The 25,929-nt window shown below is 49.0% G+C and overlaps 1 protein-coding gene across 10 annotated transcripts in view; it reads left to right on the top strand.

Annotated features, from left to right (window-relative positions):
* Positions 1-25,929, top strand: part of TRAPPC9 (trafficking protein particle complex subunit 9) — a 593,937-nt gene that overhangs the window by 130,153 nt on the left and 437,855 nt on the right. For all 10 annotated transcript variants that reach the window (XM_057307937.1, XM_048212431.2, XM_057307936.1 and 7 more), the window contains 3 exons: positions 14,099-14,244; positions 21,562-21,647; positions 25,268-25,394. In XM_057307937.1, coding sequence (XP_057163920.1) covers positions 14,099-14,244; positions 21,562-21,647; positions 25,268-25,394 — 359 coding nt within the window. The remainder of the gene's footprint in view (positions 1-14,098; positions 14,245-21,561; positions 21,648-25,267; positions 25,395-25,929) is intronic.

Here is a 25,929-nt window from a genome sequence, read left to right as displayed (position 1 = left end):
AGTTTTCTAATATTTATTTATTTATTTATTTATTTTTCCTGGACTAATCAAATCTTTTTTTTTTTTTAATGTTTTTTTATTATATTATGTTGGTCACCATACAGTACATCCCCGGTTTCCGATGTAAGGCTCAATGATTCATTAGTTGTGTATAACACCCAGTGCACCATGCAATACGTGCCCTCCTTACTACCCATCACCGGTCTGTCCCATTCCCCCACCCCCCTCCCCTCTGAGGCCCTCAGTTTGTTTCTCATAGTCCACAGTCTCATGTTTCATTCCCCCTTCTGATTACCCCCCCTTTCTTTATCCCTTTCTTCCCCAACCGATCATCCTAGTTCTTATGTTCCATAGATGAGAGAAATCATATGATAGTTGTCTTTCTCTGCTTGACTTATTTCACTTAGCATTATCTCCTCCAGTGCCGTCCATGTTGCAGCAAATGTTGAGAATTCGTTCTTTCTGATAGCTGAGTAATATTCCATTGTCTATATGGACCACAACTTCTTAATCCAGTCATCTGTTGAAGGGCATCTCAGCTCCTTCCACGATTTAGCTATTGTGGACATTGCTGCTATGAACATTGGGGTGCATATGGCCCTTCTCTTCACTACGTCTGTATCTTTGGGGTAAACACCCAGTAGTGCAATGGCTGGATCATAGGGTAGCTCAATTTTTAACTTTTTAAGGGACCTCCACACTGTTTTCCAGAGTAGCTGTACCAACTTGCATTCCCACCAACAATGTAGGAGGGATCCCCTTTCTCCACATCCTCTCCAACAATTGTTGTCTCTTGCCTTGTCTATTTTTGCCATTCTAACTGGCGTAAGGTGGTATCTCAGTGTGGTTTTGATTTGAATTTCCTTGATGGCTAATGATTTTGAACATTTTTTCATGTGTCTGTTAGCCATTTGTATGTCTTCATTGGAAAAGTGTCTGTTCATATCTTCTGCCCATTTTTTGATTTGTTTATTTGTTTCTCGTGTATTGAGTTTGAGAAGTTCTTTGTAGATCTTGGATACCAGTCCTTTATCTGTAGTGTCGTTTGCAAATATATTCTCCCATTCCGTGGGCTGCCTCTTAGTTTTTCTGACTGTTTCCTTGGCTGTGCAGAAACTTTTAATCCTGATGAAGTCCCATAAATTCATTTTATCTTTTGTTTCTCTTGCCTTTGGGGATGTGTCATGAAAAAGGTTGCTTTGGCCGATGTCGTAGAGGTTGCTGCCTATGTTCTCCTCTAGAATTTTGATGGATTCCTATCTCACATCGAGGTCTTTCATCCATTTGGAGTTTATTTTTGTGTATGGTGTGAGAGAGTGGTCAAGTTTCATTCTTTTGCATGTAGCTGTCCAATTTTCCCAGCACCATTTATTGAAAAGACTGTCTTTTTCCCACCGGATGTTTTTTCCTGCTTTATCAAATATTAGTCGCCCAAAGAGCCGAGGGTCCATTTCTGGGCTCTCTATTCTGTTCCATTGGTCTATGTGTCTGTTTTTGTGCCAGTACCATGCTGTCTTTGTGATCACAGCTTTGTAGTACAGCTTGAAATCCGGCATTGTGATGGCCCCAGCTTTGTTTTTCCTTTTCAACAGTTCCTTGGAGATTCGGGGCCTTTTCTATTTCCATACAAATTTAAGGACTGTTTGTTCCAGTTCTTTGAAAAACGTCCTCGGTATTTTGATCGGGATAGCATTGAAAGTGTAGATTGCTCTGGGTAGCATGGACATTTTAACTATGTTAATTCTTCCGATCCATGAGCATGGAATATCTTTCCATCTTTTTATGTCTTCCTCAATGTCTTTCAAGAGTGATTTATAGTTTCTAGAATATAAGTCCTTTACGTCTCTGGTTAAGTTAATTCCAAGGTAATGTACGGTTTTTGGTGCTATTGTAAATGGGATGGATTCCCTAATTTCTCTTTCTTCGGTCTCGTTATTCATGTATAGAAATGCAACTGATTTCTGAGCATTGATTTTGTATCCCGCCACGTTACTGAATTGCTCTATAACTTCTAATAGTTTGGGAGTGGCTTCTTTTGGGTTTTCCATATAGAGTATCATGTCATCTGCGAAGAGAGACATTTTGACTTCTCTGCCGATTTGAATACCTTTGATCCCTTTTTGTCGTCTGATTGCTGTTGCAAGGACTTCTAGTACTATGTTGAATAATAGTGGCGAGAGTGGGCATCCTTGTCGAGTTCCTCATCTTAAGGGAAAGGCTTCCAGCTTTTCCCCGTTGAGAATAATATTTGCAGTAGGCTTTTCATAGATGGCTTTTATGAGATTGAGAAATGTACCCTCTATTCCTACACTCTGAAGGGTTTTAATCAGGAAAGGATGCTGTATTTTGTCAAATGCTTTTTCAGCATCGATTGAGAGGATCATATGGTTCCTGAGTCTTTTCTTGTTGATATGATGTATCACGCTGATTGATTTGTGAATATTGAACCACGCTTGCATCCCAGGTATGAATCCCACTTGATCGTGATGGGTAATCCTTTTAATGGATAATGGATGGATGGATAATACTTTTAGCAAGTATCTTGTTGAGGATTTTGGCATCCATATTCATTAGGGAGATCGGTCTGTAATTCTCCTTTTTGAGGGGGTCTTTGCCTGGTTTGGGGATCAAGGTAATATTGGCCTCATAGAATGAGTTTGGTAGCTTTCCTTATGTTTCTATTTTTTGAAATAGCTTTAGGAGAATAGGTATTATTTCTTCTTTGAATGTTTGGTAGAATTCCCCAGGAAAACCGTCCGGGCCTGGAGTTTTGTTATTTGGAAGGTTGTTTATCACTGACTCAATTTCTTCATAATTAATTGGCCTGTTTAAGAAATCAATTTCTTCCTGTTTCAATCTTGGTAGTTTATAGGTTTCCAGGAAGGATTCCATCTCTTCCAGATTGCTTAGTTTATTGGCATATAGCTGTTGATAAAAATTTCTAATAATCCTTCCAATTTCAATGGTGTTCGTTGTGACCTCTTCTTTTTCATTCATAATTTTAATAATCTGGGTCCTTTCTCTTTTCTTTTGGATAAGTCTTGCCAGTGGTCTGTCAATTTTATTGATTCTCTCAAAGAACCAGCTTCTAGTCCTGTTGACCTGCTATACTGTACTTCTGGTTTCTGATTCATTGATTTCTGCTCTAATCTTGGTCAACTGCTTCCTCATGCGTGGATTAGGCCTGTCCCTCTGTTGCTGTTCCAGCTTCTTGAGGTGAGAATATAAAAACTACATTTTAGATTTTTCTATTCTTTTGAGTGAGGCTTGGATGGCTATGTATTTTCCCCTTAGGACTGCCTTTGCAGTATCCCATAGGTTTTGGACTGTTGTATTTTCATTCTCATTGGTCTCCATAAATTGTTTAATTTGATTTTTGATTTCCTGGTTTATCTAGTCATTCCTGAGCAGGATGGTTCTTAGTCTCCAAGTGTTTGAGTTTCTTCCAAATTTTTCCTTGTGGTTGAGTTCTAATTTCAGAGCGTTGTGGTCTGAGAATATGCAGGGGATAATTTCAGTCTTTTGGTATCGGTTGAGACCTGTTTTGTGTCCCAGAACATGGTCTATTCTTGAGAATGTTCCATGGGCATTAGAATAGAATGAGTATTCTTTGGTTCTGGGGTATAGTGTTCTGTATATATCTATGAGGTCCAACTCGTCGAGTATGGCATTCAAAGCCTTTGATTCTTTGCTTGGTTTTTGCCAGGGTGTTCTGTCTATTTCTGAGTGTGGAGTGTTGAGGCCCCCTACTATTAATGTATTTTTATTTATATGTCTCTTTATTCTGGTTAAGAGTTGGCTTGTGTATCTTGCTGCTCCCCTGTTGGGGGCATATATATTTATAATTGTCATCTCCACTTGTTGAATACTTCCTTTAAGAATAATATAGTGCCCTTCTGCGTCTCTAACTATAGTCTGTAGTTTAAAATCCAAATTATCTGATATGAGAATTGCTACCCCAGCTTTCTTTTGAGGTCCATTTGCGTGAAAGATGGTACTCCATCCCCTTACTCTCAGTCTGAATGCATCTTTGGGTTAGAAATGAGTCTCTTGTAGACAGCAAATGGATGGGTCATTTCTTTTTATCCAATCTGCAACCCTGTGGCGTTTATGGGAGAATTTAAGCCATTAACATTAAGACTGAGTACTGAGAGATATGTTTTTAATGATGCCATGTTGCCAGTAGAGTCTTTGTATTGGCTGTGACTTTCTGTTCTGTATCACTCTTGGGGCCTTTTTACTTTTATAGAACCCCCCTTAATATCTCCTGTAGGGCTGGTTTCGTGGTTACGAAATTGGTTAGTGACTGGCGATTCTGAAATGTCTTTATTTCTCCATCAATTCTGAATGACAGCCTTGCTGGATAAAGGATCCTTGGCTGCATGTTTTTCTCTGAAAGAGCTTTAAATATGCTCCCCCAACCCTTCTCTCATTCCAGGTCTGTGTAGACAGGTCTGACGTAATTCTGATGCCTTTGCCTTGGTACGTGAGAAATTTCTTTGCCCTGGCCGCTTTCAATACTGTATCCTTGGATCTAATATTTGCAAAACGCACTATGACATGGCGTGGCGTAGGTTTGTCGTGGTTGAGCTTGGGAGGGGTCCTCTCTGCCTGTTGGACATGAATGTTTGTTTCCCTTGCTAGATTAGGGAAGTTTTCAGCTACAATTTGTTCAAATATCTCTTCTAGACCTTTGTTTTTCTCCACCCCCTCGGGGATGCCGATGATTCTAACATTGGATCGTTTCATTGAGTCCGTAATCTCCCATAACCTACATTCGTGGGCTTGGATTTTTTTAAGAGCAGCTTCTATTTTGGTTTTTCCCTCTATTAACCCATCCTCCAATTCACTAACCCGTTCCTCTGCTTCTGTGACTCTGGCCGTCAGAGCCTCTAGTTTTGCCTGCATTTGGCTCATAGAATTTTTAATTTCTGTCAGATTCACTCTCATTTCTGTCCTTAGGGATTCTATATTCTCAGTAACCTTTTCGTTAATACTTTTTTCAATTCTACTCATCATTTTGACCATCGTTACTCTGAATTCCATTTCTGATACTTTGGTTACATCCATATCCATTATTTCTGTGGCAGAGGCCACAGACACACAGCCTTTTTTTTTGCTGGGGGGGGGCTTCTCCTTCTTGTCATTCTGTTGAGGAGAGGTTGCGGGGCTGTCCAGAGCCCAAATTATTGACCGGGACCCAGGCCGTGCCCCTCGTTTTATAGGGATCTTAGGGATGTGGGCTTCTTCTTTAAAGATTTTATTTATTTAAGTGGCAGCCAACCAGCGAGAGAGGGAACAGAAGCAGGGGAGTGGGAGAGGAAGAAGCAGGCTCCCAGCGGAGGAGCCCGATGAGGGACTCCTTTCCAGAACGCCGGGATCACGCCCTAAGCCGGAGACAGGCGCTCAATGACTGCGCCACCCAGGCACCCCGGGTTGTGGGCTTCTTGATTTTTCAGCCTGCCTTTTGGGGGAGGGGCCTGCCGCGCCGATACTCAGGCAACCCTGTTTGGGTAGAGTGTCCGTGTCCCCTGCAAGGGGGGATGGGGATGGGCACGCTGTGAGCCGGTATTTCCAGGCTTTTGTTCTCTGGCGGCTTTCCCTGGTGGTTTGCTGTGCCTCTTCTGAGAGAGCAGCAGCGGCCGAATTTCAGCCTCTGTCTCAGAACAGAGGGATTGCGGCCCGTTCTCCACTGATGTTCTGGCCACTTTAACTCCGTTACTGTTGGTGCTGCTCAACCCTGCAGCGTCCCGGGATGTGCGCCCCACACCCGGCGTCCCAGCCCTCACTTCCAGGGCCAGCGCGTCTCTGTCCTTTGTGTTTCTAACGCCGCCAGCCACCAGCCGCCCCGCGCCCGCTCCCGGATCTCCCGGTCTCAGTCTGGATCCAGTGAGCGCACCGGGATTCCGGTGTTCCGCGAGATGCCTGGTGGCGCGCGCACCCGGCTCACGGTCTCAGTCTGCTGTTTTGTGGGTGCCGTCCGCGAGCCCCGCCCGCTCCCCTGTGCAAGTGGCTACCGCTTCCCGGCGCCCGAACGCGGCGGCTCCCTCCCCCTTCCGTTTATCTTCCGATATCTGTGCACGGTTTCATGGCTCCCCGCTTCGTACCTCAATACTCAGCGCTGGAGATGTTCATTTGTAGAGATCCAAATGCATCTTCCTGCGTCTCGGGTTGGTTCCGTGGTTGTTTAGGCTGGTCTGGTACCTATCCAGCTCGACTCGGGGGACCGGCTGAAAAAGGGGTCCCCTACTCCTCTGCCGTCTTAATTCCAGTTTTCTAATATTTAAAATGGACTTAAAATTGCTCCTCATGGGGCTACTGGTTTTGTTTTAGCTGAGCCGATGCATATAAAAGCATGGAACACGGTGGCCGGTGCATAGTAAGCACTCAGTAAATCTCCGTTTTCGCCTTGGAGACATTTTATACCTACATTTTCATCATCATCATCATCATTATTTTTTTAAATTTTTTTAGAGAGAGAGCGAGCGAGAGAGCACATAGTGTGCAAGTGGAGTGGGGAGGAGCAGAGGGAGAGAGAAAATCCCAAGGAGATTCCATGTCCAGCCCAGAGCCCGACATGGAGCTCAATCCCATCCTGAGATCATGACCTGAGCTGAAATCAAGAGTCAGAGGCTTAACCTACTGAGCCACCCAGGAGCCCCCGTATACCTAAATTTTCAAACAGTGCATCGATTGAAAAGAATACTGTGATGTAAACATTTTAATCCCTTCGCTGCCTACAAACATCACGCCAGATTGGGTAGAAGTGTGATAGTCTAGTATTTCGGCAAATACTATTAAATTTGTGGCGACCGTTTTTTTGGCAATGTGTCTCTTTCACTGTCAGGTTCTGTGTGGCCTGTATTGGAGAGCCACCTCTGAACAGCGAGGTGAGCCTTGCCGGAGTCCTGGTGCTATTTCCTGTGCCTGGTGTGGTCGTGGACTATTTAAGAAAAACTGGGCTCTTTACTACCCACCATGTGTAAACATGTTCTTAATGATTCTTGGAGACTTTCGGCTACAGGAATAAGCCCTCATTGTCCCAGTGACTCACTGATTGCATCACTCATACCTGATCTCATTAAAAACATGTGATCAGGTGTAGGAAGTCCAGTGGATGGGTTCTTTACCACGGTAGCATTAGCACCCCTGGCAAAGTGGAAGGAAATGCCTTTGGAAGATTTGGAAAGTCAGTGTATCTCATGTGCTCGCCTTGTGTGGCTTAAAGAGCTGCCTGTGCCTGCTCTGTCTCCAGATTTAATGTGAGCTCCTGTGCCTTTGGTCCTACCATCCCCACACACCTTGCAGAAGCACCTAGAGTCCCAGTGTGAGACGAGGTTTTATTCCTTTGCTCTGGCCTCATCGTCTGCTTGAAATGTCTCTGCTGCCCCGACTCTGCCTGTTGTTACTTAGTCATCTTTCAAGATTTAGTTCAAGGATTGACTCCTCCATAGGGCCTTTTCCTAAAGCCACCCAGATAGAAATAAGGACAGATTCTGGATACATTGCAAATTGTCCCGGCTGCGATTTGGCTGCGGATGAAGGGGCCAGAGCTCTTTCTGTCCTCCACATGAGGTCACAGTGCGAAGGCACTGCCTGTGAACGAGGAGGAGGGCCCTCACCAAGGACCCAAGTGTGCTGGCACCCCGATCTTGGACTTCCAGCCTCTGGAGCTTCGAGAAGGAAATGTTTGCTGTTCAAGGCCCCCATCTTTGGTGTTCTGTCATAACAGCCCAGGCTGACCACGACAAGCACTCTAATGGCCCGGATTGTCCCAGCCGTACAGCGGGGACTGTCTCACGTTGTGGGTGGTCTGCGTGTACATCAGGCATGAGTGTGATTTCTCAGGAGTAAGCTCTTGATGGGAGTTAGGCAGCAGAGAACTCAGAGCTGCACTGTCGTGTGAAGCAGCAGTCAGAGATGGTGGGTGTTTTGGGGTGCCGACAAAGGCTGGCAGACCCACGTGACTGCTGCTCGGTACGCGGAGCGCGGCAGGTGCTTGCCGAGTCTGTGTGCTGTGCTTAGGGACCCCGCCACCCTCCTACAGAATCAGCCTTCCTCATTTCTCTCTGGAGAGGGCCGATGCAGTGCTGTGGACTAGGACAGTGTTCCAAGGACTTGTGCCTGAAAACATGGACTTTGTCAGTTCGATTAAGAAAAATTCCCACCAGGCATTGCAGGGAAGAGCTCAGCAATATGTACATTTGAAGACCAAGCTTCTGATAAGTGTCACAGAATGAGATGGGGAGAATTGTCAGACACAAGCTACTTCGATGCTGGCGATGCCTCCTGGGTACGGCTGTGGCTTTAGAAGCGATGACTGGGACCATTGCTCCTCTTGAGGACTTTCCTAGTTTTGAAAAGTAAAACCATCTCATCAGCTTACAGAAAGACACCTACCTGCTCTGTAGGCATGGGAGCATGACCTGGGCTCACCCAGAACCGGTTTAAAGTAATCACGATGCAATTTAACCAGAAAAAAGGGGCCAAAATATATCCCTGCTGTAATTCTGTTCTAAAATTCAAGTAATCCAATATTTATTGAATGCCTGACACTGGGGCTTCGGTCCTGGTCAAGCAAGAGGCAGACTTACATCAAATGGTCAAGCAGGAGGCTGCCAAACCCCTACCCAGTTCCCACTGGCCAGAGCGAGCGCTGGGAAGTCCCGTTAAAACTAGAAGCCATCTTATTTTATTCCTTCTAGAACTCTCCATAAAATGATAATGTACACAAAAGCAAGTAATAGTCACGTAGACTATTCACACAGAGCAAGTTGTGAATTATTAAAGACGAAATGGTAGTAAAGCTTAGATGCCATTTACAGTGAACCAGTGGGGCTTTCGGGGGGGGGGTGGCCTGGAGGCGGCCTGGAGGGGGTTGGCTGGTGCTGGTTTGATGAGCTAACATTCAGCTCCTTCAGTCTGGCAAAGAGCTCTAGAGTTAATGAGGGTATTTTAATTGATAAGTTATCAAACCCTTCAGTCAGAATGACCTTTGAGTAGTTTTTGAGTGGCTTTGGTGCTTTTCAAACTTAAACTTTTTTTTGTTTTTGGTTAAGGATTTTATTTTATTTTAAATATTTATTTATTTATTTTGAGTGAGAGCGAGAGAATGTGCATGTGCATGAGCAGGACGAGGGGCAAGGGGAGAGGGAAAGAGAAAACCCTCAAGTAGCCCCACTGCTGAGCACAGAGCCGGAAGCAGGGCCCTGAGACCATGACCTGAGCGGAAAGCAAGACCTGGATGCTCAACCGACTGAGCCACCCAGGTACCCCAAAGATTTTATTTTTAAGTAATCTCTACACACAACATGGGGCTCAAACTCACAACTCTGAGATCAGGGGTCGCACGCTCTACTGACTGAGCCAGAGAAGCACCCCTAAAACTTAAACTTTTAAGTTAATTATATTATCTGAAGCAGATTACAGGTATTTATTCAAAACAGGGCTTAGAAGGCCATGATAGGGCAGTTTTCTTGGTTGATGAGACAGGACAGACAGCCTCCCACATCCCAGTCCAGGTGGGGCTCCCATGACCTCATCAGGTGCAGTGTTGTCCAGAATCTTCCCTCACACTCGTGTGATTGCCACGCCCATAACCTCCCGATGGAGCTCACACTAGAGCTTCGTGGAGATCGTGAGAAGCGTGTAGTCCAGTCAGGAGTGAGAGCGGGGCACTCACACGTCACTGACCTGGTGGTGTGTGTGCCCTTTCCAGCCACGTCGGTCGTGCCCGGCCAGGTGTGGGGCATGTATGGCCCATCTGTGCAGAGATGCCCAGTAGGTTCTTAGAATCTGTTTCTGCCGTGAAGAAGGTAGGTGGGTCCAAAACCAATGAGAGAAGGTAAGCCGCTTTCCCGACACTCCTGTCGCCAGTGTGTGCCCCGTCAGCCACAGCGAGCCGAGCACAGCCGAGCTTTGGCACGGCATCCATTTCCGAATGGAATCTCTACATACAAGCCCTGTTTTGGAAACTTGACCCCTGGATCTCTGCTTTCCTGTTGGCAGCTTCATAGACTAATTGTAGCGTTACTGGTTCTGCAGGGATTCATGCTAAAGGAGCGGTGTGTCCTGTAGGTCAAATGCCTTGAGTGATTTTCCACAGGATACATCTTATAAAAAGATACTTGATGCTAAGTTTCGAGTCATGCGTGAACCTTGTGGCCACTGTTAGGTTACTTTTCTGGCTGACCATGTCCTTAGAATTCCTTTGCGTGTTTTAAAAGCCTTTTATGTGATCTGGGATTTCTGCGCTGGTATAGATGAGTCTCGTAGAATCACAGATGACATCTCATTTTTAGGTGGTGATGGTGGCATATCACAGAAACCTATTTGTGTTGCAAGAAAACAGACTCACTTTACACATGAATGAACTCTAAGACTCAGATAGGCTGTGCCTGGTCCAGGGCTCAGCAGCCTGCTCGAAGCAGGGTTGGGACCAAAACTCAGTTTCTTTTCTCCAGTCCAGAGCTGGAGTCTTGGCACCAGGGGCTTTGCTGTCTGTTTGTAGACAAGTGTGGTTTTAAGGAGGGGAAGAGAAAGCCTTCTGCAGCCTGCTCTGTGTGAGGCGCCGTTACAGGTGCTGTACGTGTATTGGCTTGCTTGTCTGCAGAGTAGCCTGCTACAGGTCGAACGTACCGCGTCAGATGCTCCTCCTTCTTTGCCTGAGTTTGGAATCGATAGGAACAAAGGCCTGTCTCAGACAGATGGAAGAGCCGGTGAACAGCATGGCTTAGGTTGGCCAGATGATGTTACCCCAGTGTCTAGCAGAGCTGGGTGACTCTGTGCCTCTTTTGGAGGGCCAGACCCTTTCTGTCCGCGTGGACGGCATGGCAGAATGTGCCCCCTGTGGGCAGGTGGGCCTCAAGAGAAGGGGTTGAGCATTGCACACCCTGGTTGTCCATCCACGTTGGCCCCCGCCCTTAGGAGGAGTGAGGGGGCGCACAGAGAGGTCAGGACTATTCCTCTGAGGACGTCCCTTCTCACGGCAGCATGGAACTAGGGGAAGGAGGTGTCCTCTTCCCCCACGGCGTTACCGGGTAGCTGGTGTTTTTCCTGTTTTATAGGTGGGAAGGTTGAGGTGCAGGGCGATGAACTAGTCTGTGCTAGTTGTGTAGCAGGTAGGTCCTTCAGATGGTAGTCAGGGTGTGCGCACTTCTCGGGCAGACTGAGAATTACCCGCAGGGAATGCCTCTGGGCTGGGTGTGTGTACACCTGAGGCCCACACCAGGCATGCCGTCTCGGCCGGCTTTACCGTTCGCTCATCTTGGTCCCAGCACAGTGCACAGGGATTTTTTGCATGCTTGCAAACGGCTAGGGTTTGCAGCTGTTAGTAATGCTTAGGCTTGAGTTTATGATTTTGAATGATTTGGAAGCTGAGCTAGAAATTCAACTTCTGGAGGTGCCTGAGTGGCTCAGTTGGTTGAGCGTCTGGCTCTTGATTTTGGCTCAGGGTTGTGATCTCAGGGTTGTAAGATTGAGCCCCGCATCAGGCTCCGTGCTCAGCAGGGAGTCTGGGATTCTCTCTCCCTTTGCTCCTCCCCCCGCTGGAGTGTGCTCTCTTTCAAGTAAATGAATAAATCTTTTAAAAAAATTCGGGGGGGGGGCACCTGGGTGGCTCAGTCGGTTAAGTGTCCGCCTTTGGCTTGGGTCAGGATCCCAGGGTCCTGGGATTGAGCCCCAGGTCGGGCTCCCTGCTCAGGGGGGAGTCTGCTTCCCTCTCTCCCACTCACCCTGCTTGTACTGTCTCTTCCTCTCTTTCTCTCAAATAAATAAATAAAATCTTTAAAAAAATAGAAATAAAAAATTCCATTTTGGGGAGTTTATTCATTCAGTATTTCCTGAGCTACCTGCTGAAGTATCGTACCAGGCAGTGGGTACCCGGGTGCCCCTGCCCTGGAGAGCTCACAGCTCAACTGAAACAGGTAAGAAATGTTACGTGATGCTGATCCTGTTTGAGTAAAGTGCAGTAGAATGGTGTAGAACGGTGCGTGCAAAGCCAAGGGGGTCAGGGCAGACGCACAAGACATGGTCCTTGGCTCTGAGGACTTTGGTTTGTAAGCACCGTCTGCTCCCTTGGGTCATTGTGGGAAATGCACAGGAGTCATGTGTGTGGCCATCAGTGACGGTCCCAGGAGGGGATGTCGGGAGTTGTGAGTGATTGCTGAGTGCCATAGGGGTATATATGCATAGGACAGGATTGCACCAGGTATCGGAGATCCCTTCCAGCTGAGAAAGCAGTGATTTGTGGACTCTAAGGGGGTCTTTGTTGGCCAATATAGGTTAGCCTGTGCTGTGGCAGGAATACTAACCCCGAAGTCTGAGAAAGATTAATCCTTACAACGAGGGTTTATGTCTCACTCACATGAAACTCAGTGCAAGTCGGGCAGTTTTCCAGGGCAGGTGACTCCTGGGCTACTCAGTGTTCCAGAGTCTGTATCCGTCTCTGCCCCACTTGCCAAATCTGGCCTCTGGGATTCCTCCAGAGTGGAGGAGAGAGAGCTGGAGGCTGGCTCACTGCTTCAAAGGGCTTTGTCTCATGGCTGCGTAACATCCCGTTGTGTGTAGGTACCATACAGACACTGAGTTTCGCTCACCATCAGGGAGGTGCACGTAGAAACCATGATGGGTACCACCTCGCACCTGTTACAGTGGTGTCATCAGGAAGACGGGGGGAGGAGGAAGGGGACCTCGTGCAGTGCAGGTGGGAGTCAGAGCAGTCCGACCACTGTGGAGTTTCCTCAGAACATTAATAATAGACCTGTCCCATGATCCAGCAATCCTACTTCATGGTATGTATCCAAAGGGAAAGAAAACTGGGTCTCGAGGAGATGTCTGCACCCCCATATTTATCACAGCATCATTCACGATGACCAAGACATGGAAACAACCCAATGCCCACCAACAGATGAATGGATCAAAGATATATGAAAAGGGGCACCTGGCTGGCTCAGTTGGCAGAGCAGTGACTCTTGATCTGGAGGCTGTGAGTTTGAGCCCCACATTGGGTGTAAGATTATTTAAAAAAAAAAAATCTTTAAAAAAAAAAGTGAAAAAAGGCATCCTAAAGGAGCTGAAAGGAAAATGAAATGAAAAGCAAACAAAGGGCTCAGTTCCAGGGGGACACGCATGACTCCTTCACAACCCACTGGCCTCACCTTCCTGCGAGGAAGCTACAGACACACAGGGCAGGAGTGCTGGCAGGGTCACCGCCGGACCATCCCGTGTCCCCACCTCGGAACATTCCAGATCCTAACCCCTTTGGCCTAGCTGGTCATGGGAGGGGGTCACAGGTTTAAGAGCGTGGTGTCTCCTGCTGTCACCAGCTTCCAGCCGTGCGACTTGGGCAATTATGGTCTCTGTGGGGTCAGTTTCCTGATTGATGATGTGGAGGCATTAGTAATAGAAGCCAGGCTAGGAGGGTGGTTGGGATGTTTCACTGAGATGACACATACGAGGTGGTGAGCAGGGGCCCGGGAATGCTCAGGCCGCACAGATGGGTAAATCCCGAATGAACAGGAGCCAGCCGATCGAGCGTGAGTGGCGGTGAGTTCACATGTACGGCTGGGAGAGCAGCGTAAGGTGCAGGCGGTGCTGACGGGGGTCAGCCTTGCTCTTCAGTGAAGCGCATGGTGCTGTTACCTGCTTGACCCTTGCAGTCCCCTGCTCTCCTGTGTGCTGGGGGCGCGCCCGCCAGAAGGGAGGCAGGCAGCGGGAGAAGAGACCCGGCCTCACTGAGTGGTAGGTCTCGAGCCCTGACACGAACCCTCGCAGTAGTGTGTGAGGGAGGACTGTAGAGAAGGATCCCGAGTGTGGAAGAAGGCAAGGCACTCGTCCCTGGCGTATAGCTGGCAAGCAGAGCGGTGCGGATTTCGGCCTGGTCCTCGCGGCTGCTGGAGCCGGCGGAGGGAGCGGCTGCTGCCCAGGATGGTCCTCAGTGACCATGTGCGGTAATCTTCTGCTCTGTCCTGCCGAGCCGGAGTGCTTTAACCTCTGCTCTGGGGTGTACTGTTTTTCTGACACATATTTTTGGTGGTATTTACGTTGAAACCGAGCTAACAAGGCGGTTGAAGTATTTTTGTCCCGTTTGAAACACTAGGCGTGTGAAGCTGTTGAACCTTCCTGCCAGCCTCCGGCCACGGAAAATGAAAAGCTTGCTGGGTCCGAACGTGTCGACCAAGAGCCCGTTCATCTACTCACCAATTATTGCGCACAACCGTGGAGAAGAGCGGAACAAGAAAATAGGTAGGCGCGCTGCTCCTGGCTTTCTGGCCGTGCCCTGCCGCATGGCCTCCAGCGGCTTTTCTAGATTCCGCTTCCCTCATGCGTGTGCATAGGCTCCGTCTCAGTTTATGCGGTCTGCTGCCATTGTCAGAACTCTGGCCCTAGATCTGATTTTTTAAAATCAGTTTCGTTAAAGGTGAGTTTTGTGGAAGTTCTAGAAACTGGAAGACCTGTTATGAGGACTGTTATCAGGACTGAAGCAGATAACAGGAGAGGGATCATCAGAGCCCAAAGTGACTTCCGGGTCATCTGAGATTGGAGGGTGACTTGCGCTCAGACCTGCCTGGGCGATAGGGACAGAGCATGACGTTCTCTGTTAAGCCCTTCAGCCCTGGCCTTGCTTGCCTGGGGGCTGAGGATGCCAGTTCTGAGGGGTCTGGCGGCTCAGCAGGGACAGGTGGAGCCGTGTTTCGGTGTAGAGCAGGAGCCAGCACGCATTCTTGAGTCTCTAATGCGCTTTTCTGTGTGCCAGGCTCCCCACTGGGTCCCAGCCCTGCCTGCTCCCCTCCTCCCTGGCAGCAGACCCAGGGCTCATGCGCCACCCTCTCTGTCCTTCCTGAAGCCTGGCCCAGCAGCGAGCCTCATTTTTTGCCAGCTCCCCCTTCCTTGGGCCCCTGACATTTTGGGTAATGGTGCTGATCACTGCCAGACATGAGCCTAGTGTCGCAGTGTCGAAGCGAAAGGGTTGAGAGGCCCATCCCTGGTGGGTACTTGCCGAGACCAGAGAAGCTTTTGCTCTCTGCTTTTGAAGTGCAGTGCTTTCTTCTCCTGTTTTATTTCCACTTGTAATCACCGCATCCTGAATGTAGCAAAAAGGCAGCCTGACCTCAGGAGGCCCTTCTTCCCAGGATATAGGTGCCTTCTGCACCGGCGGTACCGCCCACCCCACAGCGGGGACCGCGGCCCTAGTGGCCTGGCCTGCCGTGCAGCACTCTGCCTGCCTCTCTGTTCTCCTCCTGCTTCTCTTACCTACCCCTGCTCCTCAGACCCAGCTGCGCGGCTCCTTGCTGTTCTTGTAACAGAAGGGTCCTGGCGCTGGCTGTGCCCTCTGCCCGGGCTCATCCCCGTGCCATCCCCAGAGAGGATGCTCCTCCCAGCACTCTGCCTTCGGGGTCCGGTTCTCTCCGTAGTACTTATACTCGCATTCATCTGTTTCTGTTTCCCCTCCCTCCATTTGCTCGCTGCCGTACCGACAGCTGCTAGAAGGGTGTTGCTCGGATGCGGGAAGGAAGGGGCAGATATTATGAACCCCATTTTACAGATAAGGAAACTGAGATTCAGGGAGTTCAAATGACTTGCTGAAGAACTCAGAGCAGGCCTTGGCTCATGACGCATTTTGTGCTTGTTGACCGGCACCATGCGGCTCAGGTCCAGACGGACAGCGTGAGAGTTATGCATGTCATGTGGTCTCAGCAAAGAGTTCCTACATTAATACCAGTACTAGAATCCTTAGCATCTGGAAGCGTCTCATAATAAACCTTATTTACAATTAGTATGTTATCTGAACACCTTAAAAACAAAGTGTTTCCTTAGAGAGGAGGTTGTTCCTAGGACAGAGGGCATGACTGGGGTAGGAGTGCTCACTTGTAATGGCAAGCATTTCTTTATTCACACTGTGCCGTATCCGACGGTGTCACAGTTCAGCTCATTTAGTTCACCCAGTGTTCTCAGAGGAAGTATGGTTTTCTCCGGTGTGCAGAGCACATGTGGCAGGGGCCTGAGTGAAACCCAGCACACAGTCCCTGCCCTGTGCCGGTTGTCGGATCCATGTAGGCAGCAGGCAGGGCAGAAGCACATGCTAAGTGGGATGTCAAGATGAGACGTAGGTCAAATTGTCTAAAACTGTAGAGCTGTCCCTCGCAGGACCTGCTGGCTTACCTGCTGAGCTTGGACGAGCAGTAAGCACTGGCCCGGCTGGAGCAGGGACACCTCCAACTTGGGAAGGTGACCTGAGCCTCCCTTGATGGTGATGTTGTCTCTCGAGAAGCAAGGTATGGCTTGGGGGCCTCCGGCTGCTCATTGTTTAAACCAAGAAGATAATAGAGGAAGAAATACGGGAACATGTCCTTGAAAAATAGCATCGGATTGTAAATTCTGTTACGTTTCTGAAATTAGGAGCCCCAAGCGTGTAGCATACTATACTGTAGAATCCACGCGTACACGTGTCTCTGTGTGTGTGCGCACGCGTGCGTATCTGTGCGTGTCCGTATGTGCATGCGTATCTGTGCATGTGTGCACGTCTGTGTGTGTCTCCATTGGCTCAGTCTTTGATCCAGCAGTAAACTCTCCTCGAGTTTCTCCTTTGTGCTGGGCACGTGGCATCCGTGTGTCCCCGTGGTTCTAATGGTCACAAGGCAGTCATGGTCCCTGCTGTCATGAGGTGTAGGTAGAAATTGGAGGGAAGTATTCAGTAGTACTTTCAAGCAGTAGTAAGTACAAGTAAGTGGACCCATAAATAAAATCATGGCTAGTTCTAATTAGTGCCATTAAATAAAGATGGGCTGAAGTGGAGAAAAATACCCTCTTCTGCGGTGTGGAACCCTTGCCTTTCCTTGACTTTAAATGTATTTAATATATTTTAAATGATGAGAGTTGAGCTTTCTCTGACAATGTTGGAATGTTTTCCATTTGTGTTCTGGGAAACGATTTTGCCCGCGTGCTCTTGCTTCTGTCACACAGGCATGAATTCCCCCTGCTGTGGGCCAGGTGTTGTAAGGGGTACAAAAACCAGTCCACACAGATGTTTACCGGCGGCCAGATACTGCCGCTTGGTCCTCTGACCCTGCCCGCTGTTCTCACCGTGCTGCTTGAGCTAATAGCCTGAAGACTACATTTCCCCGACTCCCTGCCCCCCAGATGCTGTTGGGTCGGCCATGGAGGTCCTCGTGTGGGGAGAAGGTGCAGGAAGGCAGAGCCATTCTGCTCCTGGAGGCCCCCCGGTGGTGGTGGTGGTGGCGGTGCCACGCGATGTGGCTCTGCTTGCGTTGGTGGTGGCAGCCTTGGCTGGGGTGGTCGTGGCAGTGGCTCCATCTCTGTGGTCGAGCAGCGGCCAGCATCTGGTAAGGTGCCAGTAATGGCCACTAAATGTTCATTAATGTGAATGAGGGACCAGCTAGTGCAAGTGTCTCCTGGTTGTTCGGGGAGAGAGGCCCGCCCAGGCAGGCGTTTGTGGTGCAAGTTTGTCTTTGACATTCTGGTTTCAGTCTGTTGATTTTGAGATGCTCATCCTTTTGCCCTGGGGGCCCCTGCTTGGAGGATAAGCTTGAGAGGACTGGAAACAGGGAAGCTGGGTGGGCATTGTGGTAGACCGGGAAGGGCCAGGGGGCTCCTAGATCCACTGCTGTGGACGTACCCGCGGGCGGGGCCTGTCTTCCTGTGGGAACCCTCCTTTGACCTCTTTGGGGGTGGAAGACTCGGGTCCTGTTCCAATCTCTGTCTTATTGGCTTTTGATGGTGGGCAAATCCCTGTCTGGGCAGACCTAGACTCAACATCAAGTTGAAGCTTATCTCCTTTGGGCCGTCTGGGAGTTTCTGGCTACTCTTTCTGTCTCATTGGGGTTGGTCATAAGCTTTCTCCCCTAAAGAACATTTTTAGGAAACTTTCACCCGTTTTGTTTAGAGAAACTTCCGGAAGTTATTTGGGAGACTGGAGGTATGAGACTCCTTCTCAGGACCAGCTACATGATTTGTGGGGCCCCTTTTCAGAAATTATGAAGACTTTGGAGCCTGTGACAGCAGAGAATTAACCGCCCCCCCCAAGCCTGGGCCTGTGGCTGCAGCTCCAACCCCCCCCCAATCCCCACTAGAGCCAGTCCTGCTTCTTTGTTTTTTCCTCTCCAATCTTAAATTGTTGAGGCTTCTTTTTATAAAGTAACACCCTACACTTGTTGGGGAGGGCTTAGACAAACAGGATCCAGTGGTTTGCATAACTGTGCGATCCTCCGGGCATTATGTCCCCAGTTGACAAAGGAGAAAATGAAGACTGAGCGAATATAAATGACCTGTCCGAGGTCAGACAGCTAGTAAGTGCAGGGCTCAGTCTCCAGCCGAGGAGGTTACGAGGTTATGACTCAAAGCTCAGGGGTTTCTTTCTTTGTCATGTGGCTCCTCATCGCGGGGAGAAGCGCCTGCTCGCCTGGGCTGAGGATAAATGCAGTGGGTGATGCAAGATTTTTTCTGAAATATAACAGAAGCCTCAGCCGAAATGCATGTTATTTGTTGAATACCCACGGGTAGGAAAATGTAATTTATATTCTGTGGCTTCTAATATGTTTTCCGCAGCATCTCATCAGCAAAGACCTGCCTAGAGGTTTGCAGAATCACGTATCTTTAACCTAAAATTCCAATCTCGATAAATGAGTCTTTGTGTGTAACTGGGGGAGTTATCATCGCAGCAGGGGGCATGCAGTGTTTGAAAGAAACCCCTGGGGGCAGTTTTTGAGACCGTCTGCACTCTAACTTGCAGTAATTTACCCGTCTTCCTGCTCCGTGCTGCCAGTGCCCCAGTTCAGCTCTGCGCGGAGGTGAGCGTGGTGCAGGCCCTGAGCTCGGGCACGGGGCCGAAGGGTTTCCTGTCATTTGTGCTAGGACTTTGTGGCATGGCCAGGCTCAGTGCCGAGGTCGAGGTTAGTGTCGAGGTCGAGGTGGCCTGCACAGGCTGTGGGCTACAGCCTGGCCCTGCAGCCTCCCACTTGCCGTCTCAGACAAGATCCTGCTTGTCCATGGAGGAGAGGACAAGAGACACTAACTCAGAGAGTTCTTCTGAGGGTCAGGTGAGGTACTATTCCTAGAGGACCTGGCAGCTGTGGAGAGAAGGTTCTGAAGAGCAGTTGTGTGCACTGTCCTAGGTGCTGGGATGCAGCGAGAAGTAAGGGGTGCTTCCAACCGGGCAGGTCCCTCCGATGTTGTAGAAAGAGTATGGTGTGGCTCTGAGTGGGGAGGGCCCGATGCTGGGCAGGTGTTGAACAGTCACCCACTGCTGTTCCTTTCTGGTTTCTGGGATAGAATCTCAAGGAAGGGCCTCCACCGTGTGCTCTGACACACTGAGGCTTGGAGAGGAGAGGGTCTTCTTTCAGACAAAAATAATCAGGTGATCAGTGCTGTAATCAGTGTTTTTTCTTAGATTTACCTTCAGTAGAGTAGGACCATGCAAGTATAAATGGGTCCTTTCAGAACCCCAGGAAAATGGTTTTTTAAATAATGACTTTTTTGACCATGACAGAGAAAACAAATAGTTCCTTAGCTGCCAGGCAGAGCCGCCTGTTAAAACAAGTGATGTTTGCTTTGGTTGTTCGAAGGGGCTGGGGGCTGCTGCTGGAGACAGTGTGGGCTCAGGGATGCTGCTGAAGGGCCAGGCAGATGCACCTTGTGCTCTAGAGAATGGTCTGTGAGCCTGCCCTGGGGGTTTCTCCTGCCTGAGGGTCCCGGAAGCTCTGTAAGGAGGTGCGGGGCAGGAGGGGGAGGCCTGGGTTTCTGGAGCCAGCAGTAGCAGAGCAGCTCGGGAAGGGGAGCACAGGCCTTGGAGCCTGGCAGCCACAAATCTGGCTGTCAGCTGCCTCGTTGGTCAAGGCCACAGGAGGGCGGGCCGTTCAGCCTGTCAGCGCCTGTTCTTTGTGAACGGGGATGTCCTTGCTCTGCTGTCCACGTCACTGCATTGACAGCAGGCTCCAGCGAGCACATGGTTGTGCAGGCACTTTTAAAATGAGCTCACCTGCTGGGCTGTTCCCTTATTTCAGGCGGTGTGAGGATGCCAGCTGTGGGCCGCATGTGACAGGTGTGGCATAGCCAGTCTAGGTCTGTGTGCAGGCGGCCTGGTGCAAAGTGTGTGCGGTGGTGTCTTTATGAAAACTGAAGAATCCTTATCAGAATCTACTGATTACTACTCTGTATCTACGCCGAAAAACCCTTCTGACACCAGTGTCCGTTCCAGATACCTCTCTTGAGTTCACAGTCCTGGGTGTGAGTCCCTGTGGCCCCACTTACTAGCTCTGTGATTGCCAGGCACATGTATTAACTCGTTTGGACCTTGAGTGTGCACCCTGTAGCAGTGGGGATTACGATACCTGTCTCTCGAGGTGGTGATGAAGAGTAATGAGATAAACTTCTCGAAAGTGCCCAACACATGTTAATTGATTTTGAAATTCCTTGTGATTTGCCTAACAGGGTGTCTTTAAGGGCCGTGGAAATGGAGGTGGGCACTGCTTTAGTTTTCTCTTGCTTTGTAACAAATTACTACAAGCTTCGCAGCTTAAAACAACACAGGCTTATTTTCTCACTGTTTCTTTGGGTCAGGAGTCCAGCATGTGTTAGCTGCTCAGGGTCTCACAGGCTGAAATCCAGGGTCAGCTGGGGCCGTGTCCTCATCTGGAGGCTTGACTAGGGAAGGATCTGGGTCAGGTTCCCTCAAGTTGTTCTTCATTCACTTCCTGTGGTTCTATGCCTGAGGCCCCTGCTCTCTTGCTGACTGTCAGCCAGGACCCTCCCAGCTCATGGAGACCCTCTCCGATCCTTGCCACTATGGCCTCCTCCATACACCCACTCACGCTTTGAATCTTCACTGAGGAGGAGTGTGGCCCCTTTTAAGGGCCCACCTGATTAGATGAGTCCCCCCCGCCCCGCAACAATCTCCTATTGATTAACTCAAAGCCAGGTGACTGGGGACCTTTATGCAAAATCCCCTCACTTTTGTTATAGAACATAACCTGATCACCATATTCACATGTGGGGAGAGGATTACACAGGGCATCTGTAGGAGGGCCAGGGGTCTTGGGGTTCATCTCAGAATAATGCCTCCGATAGGTGTTGGACTGCAGGTGACTTGGGAGTGACCCGGGAGGAGATGCCACCATCTTCTCTCACATTCTCAGGGAGGGGACAGGAGAGTCATTCTGTATGCCCCTTGAAGTTGACCGCAGCATTGTCTTCCTAAAGTACCAGCCTCTGGACCAGTGAAGGTCTGTGTGACTTACGGGTCTGTACCAGGAACGGTGCTGTCTGGGTTGATGTCAGTTTTGTAAAGTTGCATTTGACATACCAGCATGAATTCAGCCCGCTAAAGTTGGCAAGAAACATCCATTACAAGGCATCTAAGTGGCAGTGATGACTTACTTTGTTATTGAGAAGGCTACAGTTACACTGGCTTTGGATTTTCATCTAAAGATGATCATAATGCCCACTGTTTCACTGGAAAAATGAATTGCCAGAGGAGTCATCTGAAACCATGTGAAATATGCAAAAACACTAACTAATACGTCGATGCTTTTGTGTGTGCATTTCTAGATTTCCAGTGGGTTCAAGGAGACGTGTGTGAAGTTCAGCTGATGGTATACAACCCAATGCCATTTGAACTCCGAGTTGAAAACATGGTATGTATCACCAGTCAGCAACTTAGCATGAAACTGAGCTTTTCACTTCGTATTTGAGGCACACATTCTCTGATATATGTCTGTTTTTTTTTAAATTTTATTTATTTATTTGATAGAGAGAGAGAGACAGCCAACGAGAGAGGGAACACAAGCAGGGGGAGTGGGAGAGGAAGAAGCAGGCTCCCAGTGGAGCAGGGAGCCTGATACGGGACTGGATCCCAGGACCCTGGGATCACGCCCTGAGCCGAAGGCAGACGCTGAATGACTGAGCCCCCCAGGCGCCCCAACTGAGCCCCCCAGGTGCCCCTATATGTCTGTTTTAATATTTGTTTTGGCAACGATTATAAGGTTTCTGTGAAGGAAGACCATATCTTGTCATTCTTGTGTCTTTAGTGCTCGGTGCTCGATGTTTGAGTCAGTGAACAGACTCTGATTTGAACACACGTGAAGTGTAGTTGATTGGATGTGAGATTTGAAATAATCATGTCAAAACTTACATGAGATTAGGTTACAAAGGGTATGTTCTGTTGGCTACTCGGTATCAGCCTTGCGTTATTGCTGCAAGATGATAAGACCATCAAGGCCTGAGGGAAGAGCGAGGTCTGTAGAGTAGACCATCGCACCACCAATGGGAACTTTCATTCAGGTTTGAAATCCATTATTCTGTTTCTCTGTTTTGTGTAGGGCATTTAAAGCCTCACTTTGTAGTGGAGTCCCTTGGAACCACTTACCTAATCCCATAGTCAGTGGGAAGGAGATGTGTACTCTCCAGACTAGTTCCGATGTTTCTGGACCAGAGCCACCCACCTGTCATGCAGGTCCCATTTCTCAGGTCTTCTCTGTGCTTATTATTACATACTGCTGCCGGGTACTGTGCATTATTACCTAGCACTGTGCGTTGTTGTGTAGTGCTGCCGGGTACTGTGTGTTAGTACCTAGCACCGTGCATTGTGTAGTGCTGCCGGGTACTGTGCATTAGTACCTAGCACCGTGCGTTGTTGTGTAGTGCTGCCGGGTACTGTGGGTTAGTACCTAGCACCGTGCGTTGTTGTGTAGCGCTGCCGGGTACTGTGCGTTATTACCTAGCACCGTGCGTTGTTGTGTAGCGCTGCCGGGTACTATGCGTTAGTACCTAGCACCGTGCATTGTTGTGTAGCGCTGCTGGGTACTGTGGGTTAGTACCTAGCACCGTGCGTTGTTGTGCACCATTGCTGGGTACTGTGCGTTATTACCTAGCACCGTGCGTTGTTGTGCACCGTTGCCGGGTACTGTGGGTTAGTACCTAGTACTGTGCGTTGTTATGTACCACTGCCGAGTACTGTGGGTTAGTACCTAGTACTGTGTGTTGCTGCGTAGAGCTGCTTGGTTCGTACTATATGTTGTTATTAATACTACATATTAGCATATAGTATTGTTTTGTGACTTTTTCAGAGACTTGGAAAGGACGGTTTTGAGATTGTTCATGTTTTCCTCGTGAGTGTTGCGCTAATGTTTAGGGTGAGGGGTGGGTTTTTGTGAAGATATCTTGCTGAGTGCTCATGCCATGGCTTAGGCTGTGGGCAGGGCACTTGGAGGGCCTAGTCCCTGTCGTGGTCAGTGCTGTGGGTGCACGAGGTGCTTCAGGGCTCACGTCGGGAGTCGGGGAAGGCTTCCCGGGAGACAAGGACCCAGCTGAGAAGACAAGGATGAGTAGGAGCTCACCAGGCAGACGGGTGGGTGTTTAAGATGAAGATTAGGCTCTTAGCATGAGGCATGGGGTCCAGAATTCATTTGAGCTCTGAGAAACTCAGCTGAATGTCAGGCCTCCAGTCCTGAGGTCGCAGAGAGCAAGCTGACAGAAGGAGTGTTGTTCCCTCCTGTCGTGCCAGACACTGCCAGCTTTACAGTTTGGCTCTCAGGCCTGCTTCAGATTCTCCCGCTCCCTCTGCCTCCCCCCTATCCCTGCTTTCCTGCACTCTCTCTCTTTCTGTCTCAAAAATAGCTTTCATTTTTATCTGGTTTAAAACTAATATATGCTTTTTAATAAAAAGGAAGAACAAAGAATAAAATAAAAATTGCCACTAGAAGGTAGCCCACAGATCATGGTCAGAATTTAAAAAATGAAATTATGAAATATTTCAAGCATGTGAAATGTTAACGGGATAGTAAGTGCTCCTAATATCCACCATCCACATTTAGTGACTGTTAGCGGTTGGTCAGATTTGCTTTCGTTACTTTAAGAAGAGATAAGATGCCAGTACATTTTGCCTGGAGACAGTAGCCATCTACCTGCTTTCTGTGCTTGCACCCTTGTCCACCGCCTCTGTCCTCCACGTAGATCATTTCGTGCTTTTGCTCAGAATGTGGCACATGTGTGCTCATTGCTGCTAGAGCGCCTGCTTCTGGGTGCTTCCGTAGACCCAGTTAGGAGAAGCATGCATACGTGTACATGTAGACATGTAGTTTATATGTAAACTATATAAACCTACATGCACGGTCTGCAGAGGTGCAGACACGCCCGTGCCCATACACACACGTGTGCACGATACACACGCAGAACTGGACCAGCCCTACTTCACCGTGGTGCCGCCAGCTCTAGCCCATCTCTGCAGGGTCCTCTCTTGCCTTCGCTCTTTTCACCCGTGTCCGTTCTTCCAGTGTGAGGACTCAGGTCCCAGCACCATGGCGCTGGCTTCCTTGCTTAGTCCTGTAGCGTGTGGAGTAGGTTCAGGGCTCCGTAAGTGGCTGGTCTGCCGAAGACAAACCCTGGAAGGAGTCAGGGCCTCCCCTGTGTGCGTGTCCGGGCTCTGTGTCTCTGCGGCAGGCTGCAGATTTCCATGGGGCCATCTTACACGTCATTCATCGCTCTGTTCCTGTATAGTGGTTGCTTTCGATCTCTTGGTGAATGGTATTTTTGTACTTTATTTTCTAATATTTTTTGGTTATTGCCAGATGATAGAAATACCTTTGCTTTTTTTTATGCTGACATTCTGACTTTGCTAAATGCACTTGCCAGTTCAGATTCCATCAGGTTTTTATGTTTACAGTTCTGTTTTTTGTGCGTAACTGTCTGCATGCCTTTATTCTGTTTCTTGCCTATTGTACTGGGTAGGACCTCTGTTACAGTGCTGAGGAGAAGTGCTGAGTGCGGACATCCTGCAGTGTTTACAGTCATGGGGCAGCTTCTCGAAGCCAGGGAATTTGTCTTGTTCCCTGTCGGACATAGCCTGGCACATAGTGAAATGAACTGATTATTTATAGATTCATTGAGGCATATTAATTGATGATATATTTCCATACTTCATTTTTTTCTTTATATTTACATATTTTACTTTTTCTTTACATTTACATTCCAATTTGGTAAAGCAACAAAAGCACATTTGAAAAATACAGCCAGCAGGGCTAACATCAAGGTGGAGTTGTTCAAACACCCACAGTGCTTTCCATTTCAAGGCTGTTTGTGGTAAGCACGCTTCTGGCCATCACTGTGGCTCTCTGTGGACCTTTATGGAGGCCACGCATCGCTGTCCTCCTCTTGGCGGTCCTGGGGTTTGGCCGTTAGCAGATGCCCTCTGCCTTGGGGACCAGTGATGTGGCGGTGGTTTGCGCTGTGTGTCTCATGCCGCTGTTGCTTGTTCTAGGGGCTTCTCACCAGCGGAGTGGAGTTCGAGTCTCTCCCTGCGGCGCTCTCCCTTCCCGCCGAATCTGGTCTCTACCCAGTGACTCTTGTTGGGGTCCCACAGACGACTGGAACGATTACTGTGAACGGTAAGGAGACTTGCTTTCTGATTTCAGGTCGAGTGGGACTGCCGTTTAAACCCCTGTCCTCCCCTGAGGCCTGTCACTGGTCACCCAGTGTTGGTCTTAACCGATTTAGAGATAATGGGGCCGTGACATGGAAAGGAATGGCTTCGAGTGCATGGAATACAGTCGGCCCACAGCGTTCCTTACAGCAGGAGGGGTCCTGCTCTGTGTCAGGCCTCTGCTCCTGTCCTGCTGGCCTCTTCTGGCGGCAGGACTGCAAACATGCCCACAGGCTCCCCCTGCATTCAGGCCTTGCTAACTCCCTGACTTCCTCTCACCTGGCCCTTCTCGCCCCTCTCGAGCCGTGTATGCGCACAGAATCCACCGTCCTCCCCTCCGCTCGTTGTCTGACCCTCTGCGTCCTGCGGTTAGTCCTTTTCACTCCAGCAGAACCGCTGTCTCCGAGTTCCTGGCTAACCCAGTCCTGTCTGCCTCTGCTGCTCAGCCCACCCACCCTTGTGAGCGCTCTCCTCCCGTTCCTGTGAGACACCCCCTCTGG

The sequence above is a fragment of the Ursus arctos genome, unplaced genomic scaffold (genome assembly GCF_023065955.2).
Source record: "Ursus arctos isolate Adak ecotype North America unplaced genomic scaffold, UrsArc2.0 scaffold_6, whole genome shotgun sequence".
In the NCBI taxonomy this organism is placed as follows: Eukaryota; Metazoa; Chordata; class Mammalia; order Carnivora; family Ursidae; genus Ursus; species Ursus arctos.
Note: the sequence above shows the minus strand (reverse complement) of the source record. Positions and strands in the feature narration are given on the sequence as shown.